We start from the raw sequence: 6,650 nt of genomic DNA, 5'->3' as shown, positions 1-6,650 counted from the left end.
TATTTGTACAACAGATTTAACACCAAATTAAATATAAAAATATACACATTAAATTCTTTTAAATTTTAGAAATAAATGTTAAAATTAAGTATTAATAAAAAAATATTTTTATAATATATAATATCAAGACAAAATCAACATAATTTCAAAATATTTATATTCCCGTAATAATATTATTACAGACAAAAAAACTAATATGTATATAATTGAATTAACACAAACACAAACCAATGAGTTGAACTTACACAAACTCCACTCGACATATTTAATATATGAGCTTAACTACAAAATCATGCTTGCATTAGTGCATTACAAATTCATAAATTCAATATATGAGCTTAACTACAAAATCATGCTTGCATTACAAATTCATACACTCAGCTTATCTTAACGGTTGCTTCTAGCCTTATGAAGAGAAATTTAAAGCTTGCATTACAAATTCATAAACTCAGCTTATCTTAACGGTTGCTTCTAGCCTTATGAAGAGAAATTTAAAGGTTATGAAGTACACTTTGATTATCTACGTTAAAACTTTATCTTGTGCCCTTAATGATTACCATAAGACAACATAAAATTCTTGTAACTGAAAATTCAGAAAAAAACGGGGCCTCGATTTCTCGGTTTCCTAAAACTGGGTTTTCGAGCTATTGAGGAGTACCTGCTCAGTTTCACACATCCATGCATTATTTAAACAAACTGCAAAACCTGTAATCACGGCTTAGAAAAGGAAAAGAAAGATCCAAAATGTCATGTTCATAGCTTTGGTTGAAAAGTCTCATGTATTCTCACAAGGGTTTGCTCTATGCACATGAACTACTTTAAGGAATTACATGGAAGAATTTCTGTAATTCACTAAAACAGACTACAGAGTTTGTTCCCCAAATTTTTTGGGTTTGGCTCATGTTTTTCAACCACAGCTGTCAACATTTTATGACGTGTGATTGTAATTTGGATACTCTAATAACAGAAATTTTTTGTTCTACAAAGACACTGATGACCTCATTGATCGTATCATCTTCCACCAGACAACTCAATGGCATCTTGGTTATTTATTGAATCTTCTCCCCACCCCAATCTTCTTTGCAGTCTCTCGTAATCCTGCCTCCGGTTGACCTCTACGTGTTGCCATTCCTCCCACCTTTCGGCCAGTCCTTCTCCGTCCAACATTCTCACGACCTCCGACATTGCTGGTCGGTCCTCTGGTGATGCTTGTGTGCAGAGTAATGCAACTTGAACAATCATTTCAACTTCTTCTATTTTGTAATTTTGTTTCAGGTTGCGATCAACAATAGCATCTAGTCTTTTCTCCCGTTCAAGTTTCTTAACCTTCAACATCACAAATATGGCAAAAACAGTAACCAAAAAGCACAAACTGAATTGCACAAGCTCCACGTCTCTTATTATTAGTTCACCATTCACCATTCACCATTCATTATCAATTATCAATATGATCAAGGTGAGAAAGTATAAGGAACCAACTTTGAGTGGCTAATATTAGCCAACTTTTCTTTTTTTAATTATAAAAATTTTCATTTTTTGGAGGATTAGCATTTAGGATTTATAATTTAAAATTTAGAGTTAAGGATTTGACATAGGGTTTAGAATTTAAGATAAACAAAATAATCTTAAAAAAATTAGCTAATGTTGGCTGAAAAAAATTGGTTCCCTAGCTTTAGTCGATCAAGGTAAGGGCATTTGAAACCAAAACGTACACTTTAAACAATAAGTTATTATGGACAAAAGCAAACACTAACTTCCCCGGGGTTTAAAAAGACCATACTTAATACCCTTATATTCCTAAATTTTGTAATATATGAAACTGATCTCCACTACAAGCATAAGATTTGAGAGTGGTAGGTGTAAATATGATAGATAAAAGGGTGCTGAGTCTAGTGTCACTTAACTTTAAGGGAGATCACTGTAATTTACCATATACAATCATACTCACAATGTGTATTGATAAAATAAAATGCCAAACCGGAAATCATCAAGGCATCGAAGCAAAGTTCAGAGCATGTTCCTACATTTAAAAAACAAGCTGACACACATGGGGAGCAGACAAAAAGGTTAGGATAAAAGGAGGTTGTCTTACATGGTCAAGCAACAGCACATCGTCTTCCTCTTCCAAACGTGAAAAGTCAATTGCACGTTGACCTGTAACAAGCTCTAGAAGCATTATTCCATATCCGAAGACATCAGTCTTTTCTGAAGATTTTCCAGTGGACAAGTATTCAGGAGCTATGTGGCCCATGGTCCCACGAACTTGAGTTGTCACATTAGTCCTTCGAACGTCAACTAACTTTGCTAAACCGAAGTCTCCTACAACTGCCTCGAAGTCTCCATCCAGTAATACATTAGCTGCCTTCACATCCCGATGGATAATCTTAGGATTGCATTGCTCATGAAGATATTCTAGGCCTCGGGCTGTTCCCAGAGCCACTTTTTTTCTCGTAGGCCAATCCAAAACAGCCTCCCCAGGTTTAAGTTCTTCATAAATAAATGACCCAAGTTTTAGAGCCAGCATAAACAACAATATACAGTTCTATGTTATCAATATAAATTTAAATTTGGCGGAGCAGGATACAGAATTTTTTATGCTAACTAGTGGACATTTGAAATTGGGTAAGCCTACATTATGACAGTTCTATTGATTATATAGATCAACTTCATCTTTCTCTTTTGTGTTTTATTTCCCTAAGCCTCTGTTATGATGATGATAATTATACTCTGGAATGTTAAATAGCTATAGGAATGAAACAAAATAAGGATGCAAAATGGAGGCAACTCTTCAACTATACGAAGAACCTGTGCAATCACAGTTATAAAAATAAATAAAAATATTACTCTCGCAAAGCCAATTTGATTTATAACTAGCAGGACTGCTCGTGCCATATAAGTTGATGGTTAAATACCTCGAAGACGATAGGCAACACTTAGGTTCTGCATGAAGGGATAGACTAATAGGCGCTCCGTTGGAGTCGTACAGAACCCAATCAGCCGTAACAAGTTCCTATGGACAGCTACACTTATCATCTCAACTTCACGCTGGAAAGCAGCATCTCCACCAGGACTTTCATAATCGGTTAACCTTTTAACAGCAATTTTTGTGCCATCGGGTAGAACACCTTTATAAACCTTCCCAAAGCCTCCCTGTCCTAAAACATTTCTCTCACTAAAGTTGTCTGTAGCTATTTGCAGTTCTCTCCAAGCAAATCTTTTCAGCTGACCAAATGCAATTCGCCCATCAACTTCACCTGGAAAAGCAAGGGAGATAGGTAATTTACATTAATTAATTTCATATTGTTATTACACTCTACATTAAAAGCTTCAGTTTCCTGAATTCTCTTTTTCTTTCTATTTAAATTTTTCATCTCTTAAAAGATAACTTTTCCTCTTGTTCTTCTTTTCTATGTTGAAAACATCCTTGTATGAAAATTAACATAATATATATTATATAGCATTATTTCAACATGATTTCACAATGAAAGCAGTACTAGAAGGTTTAATCCGTAGATTATCGAGATTTAACTGAATCTTGCCCTAGTCGACCAAAATGTAGGAAAAGCTTAACAAAAAAAATTGCAAAGAGTATAAACAGAACTCGAACCTGCAACATCTACGTAAACATCACGCTTGTAGCTCTTGCGCCAGAAGAACAGTAGACCACCAAGACAAATAAGAACAACTAAACCTAAAACTATTCTTCAGAATACAGTGTGTAGCAGGGGTGGGTGAGGTAAATACTAAATAGCCTTCAAAAATAGAAAAGGATCAGCAAATATTTCAAACAAGTAACCTTGGTCTGCAATATCATAGGCACAAAGTTTACGATAATTCATGCCACAGTTCAACTTATTTCCAGTGAAACTGCAACATGGAACACAGAAACAAAGTGGAACGTATTAAAAAGTTAAATTAATTCCGCTATTAACAAGCAAAAACAGTGCATGGATCGAAATTTGAATATACAAGAGTGGCCATTCCAACACAACACTCTCACTTCTCACAGCAGGAGCACCCTGACAGACGCAAATAATTCAAGGACAACAACAGAGGTGCCTTTTTACAAGTTTAATTTCTTGATTGCTATAATACAGAGTATCTTTCTTAAATTAACTAAAATGTCATCAATTTCCCTGCTCATTCAGTATGCCTATTTCATATGGCATCTTGTGTCGGATTCTTTTGGACATTGTGACTACCTATGATCTTTGAGTCAGGGAAAGAACGGTAGCTTTCAACTATGGTTTAAATGTCTCAAGTAACTGTTGATTATCATACATACTTGTATTTAGAAACATTGAATAAGCCTTCTGGAATCTGACCACTGAGATCATTTGAATCTAGAAGACTGCAAAACAGAAATTCAAAAAATCAATCAGATCATAAAGTGATACTGAAAGTTTTATGCCTGCATCTAAGAAAATATTACATACACATTGATCAGGCTTGGAAGATTGGCTAATGATTCAGGAATAGATCCGTTGAGGTTGTTTTGACTCAATGTTCTGATTGCAAGACAAAAAATAGATGCATTCAAAAAAGGTTAACAATGGAAAACAAATGCTATTAATCACTATATATCTGTAGAACTTGGAAACAGATTTCCATACTTACAAGAACTGAAGCTTTTTAAGGTTACCAAGGGAAGAGGGTATTTCACCGGTTAATCTGTTGTTTTGCAGATCCAATCTGACTAATCTTGTAAGGTTTCCTAATTCTTTTGGTATACCTCCAGTGATGCCATTCCCATTTAGAACACTATATGCATAGAATACAGACATAAGCCATTTGTTACATTTTAAATCTTGATTGTGAGGTTCATAGTAGGAGTAAATACTAAATACAGTTTGGAAAAGCAACAAATGACTTTTCAAAATATAACCAGATTACAATACAAAGATGCACATGCATGGCTCACATTAAAAGAAAATACATTTCTGGAAAAATATCAAATGACTATCCAAATCACCACACATTCACAGTCCCATAGAAACACATAGAGAGCAGGGGAGAAAGCAAGCAAAGGACGACACATGTGACACATATTTCTATATTCATTGTCTAAAATTTAATCCTGAGATAAACGTGCACCGAGAATTTAGATGCTTTCACAGTTCAGATTATAATACTCGTGCAAAAGACCAAGAAAGATACGACTAGCAAATAAAATGTGGGCAAGTGAAGGGAAGTAAAATTCAGTTGCAAAGTTTCTATAAAATTTTACCCATGTGTGAATATTTCATTTATAAAGACTTACAGAGTTTGAAGACCTTTTAATGCTCCTATTCTTGGTGTCAAGTATCCTGTAAATCCCATAAATGCTAGTGAACTGCAACAAACTAATTTATATAATTATCCAGCACATAAATATTCAATATATAAAAATGCGGCATGGATAGTCTTACAGTAACAAAGACGTCCATCGACCTATTCCGCACATCAAATATTTAAAAGAAAATAATCGAGAGAGATTTGCGTTAAGAATATCTTACACTTGATAAATATTGCCACTTGGGTCACAGTAAACATTAGACCAAGTGCACGGGCTGACTTGGTCTCTATTCCAGTTAGTAAGCTGATTTTTTGAAGCATTCAATGATAACTTCAATGCATATAGGGCTTCCTCTGAAAGAACAGGATCATCATAATTCATACAGCTATTGCAACTAAATCTAGAAGTCATCAACACTTGCAAGTTTCACAAAAAACAAAAAGGCAATTATGTCTAAGATTCATAACATTTTCTATGTATATCCCATATACAAAATTAGCGGCTTCTTTTCAAATTTCTGAAACATGTTCTTTCTCAATAAGTAAATGACCAGAATTCCAAAGTTTTATAATCAACGAAAATGGTTATTCTACAATTGGCATAATGATCATTCATATAAGACAAACGTCACATAAAGATTGCCAGCAGTTCAAACGAAACAAGCAATCATACTACCAGAAGATATGACTAAGTGAAAAAAGAAGGTGCGTAGAAAAAATTATAGCTCTAACATGTATAATGAGCCAAATAGCACAATTATTACTACAATAGAAAATAGCAATATTAGTCTTTGGGGTTTTTATGTCAAATGTGACTCAACTTCTCACTCTGAAATTCTCCCTATCCTCTATCACACTAGCGCAGCCAACTTCCTCCTAACCCTAAAAGCCGATTTTGATTCCAGTGACAGAGGGAACTAAAAGTTAACATTGAATCTAATTTCTTATGAAACCTCAATTGTTATCCACATTAAAGCTGAAATCCGAAATTGGCCATGGAAACAAGAACAAAAGGAAACAAGATTATTACAATTTGACTTAAATGTTACATAGTTCCCATGCTTCTCAATATTTGTCTCGTAAGATGAATACAAGATTGTACCTTGTGAATTATTTTCAAGCTCTGAAGAACATAGTGTAGCCAATAGCAAAAACAATACTATGAAATCCATTTCTACTTGTATCATCCACTTGCACCATGTGCATGATAATCAATCAGCATAACGAACAACCTTCAACTCTGCAATGCAGAATATCAAACCATTAAGATGAAACAATTAAATTAAAACAATAAAGACAAACGCCACATAAAGATATGAACCAAAATGCCAAAGTCATGAACCTCCAAAGAAAAAAAAAAAAAAAAAAAAAAACTC

The 6,650-nt window shown here is 34.2% G+C and overlaps 1 protein-coding gene across 1 annotated transcript in view; it reads right to left on the bottom strand.

Moving 5' to 3' along the window:
- Positions 1–736: 736 nt before the first annotated feature.
- LOC107469122 (probable LRR receptor-like serine/threonine-protein kinase At5g10290) overlaps positions 737–6,650 on the bottom strand; it is a 6,220-nt gene continuing 306 nt past the window's right edge. The window contains 10 exon segments of the mRNA XM_052255806.1: positions 737–1,326; positions 2,093–2,487; positions 2,913–3,254; positions 3,608–3,867; positions 4,286–4,351; positions 4,437–4,508; positions 4,618–4,761; positions 5,261–5,332; positions 5,496–5,628; positions 6,377–6,514. Of these exon segments, the coding sequence (XP_052111766.1) occupies positions 1,012–1,326; positions 2,093–2,487; positions 2,913–3,254; positions 3,608–3,867; positions 4,286–4,351; positions 4,437–4,508; positions 4,618–4,761; positions 5,261–5,332; positions 5,496–5,628; positions 6,377–6,461 (1,884 nt within the window). The 5' untranslated portion in view covers positions 6,462–6,514 and the 3' untranslated portion in view covers positions 737–1,011.

The sequence above is a fragment of the Arachis duranensis genome, chromosome 10 (assembly GCF_000817695.3).
Source record: "Arachis duranensis cultivar V14167 chromosome 10, aradu.V14167.gnm2.J7QH, whole genome shotgun sequence".
Taxonomy (NCBI): domain Eukaryota; kingdom Viridiplantae; phylum Streptophyta; class Magnoliopsida; order Fabales; family Fabaceae; genus Arachis; species Arachis duranensis.
Note: the sequence above shows the minus strand (reverse complement) of the source record. Positions and strands in the feature narration are given on the sequence as shown.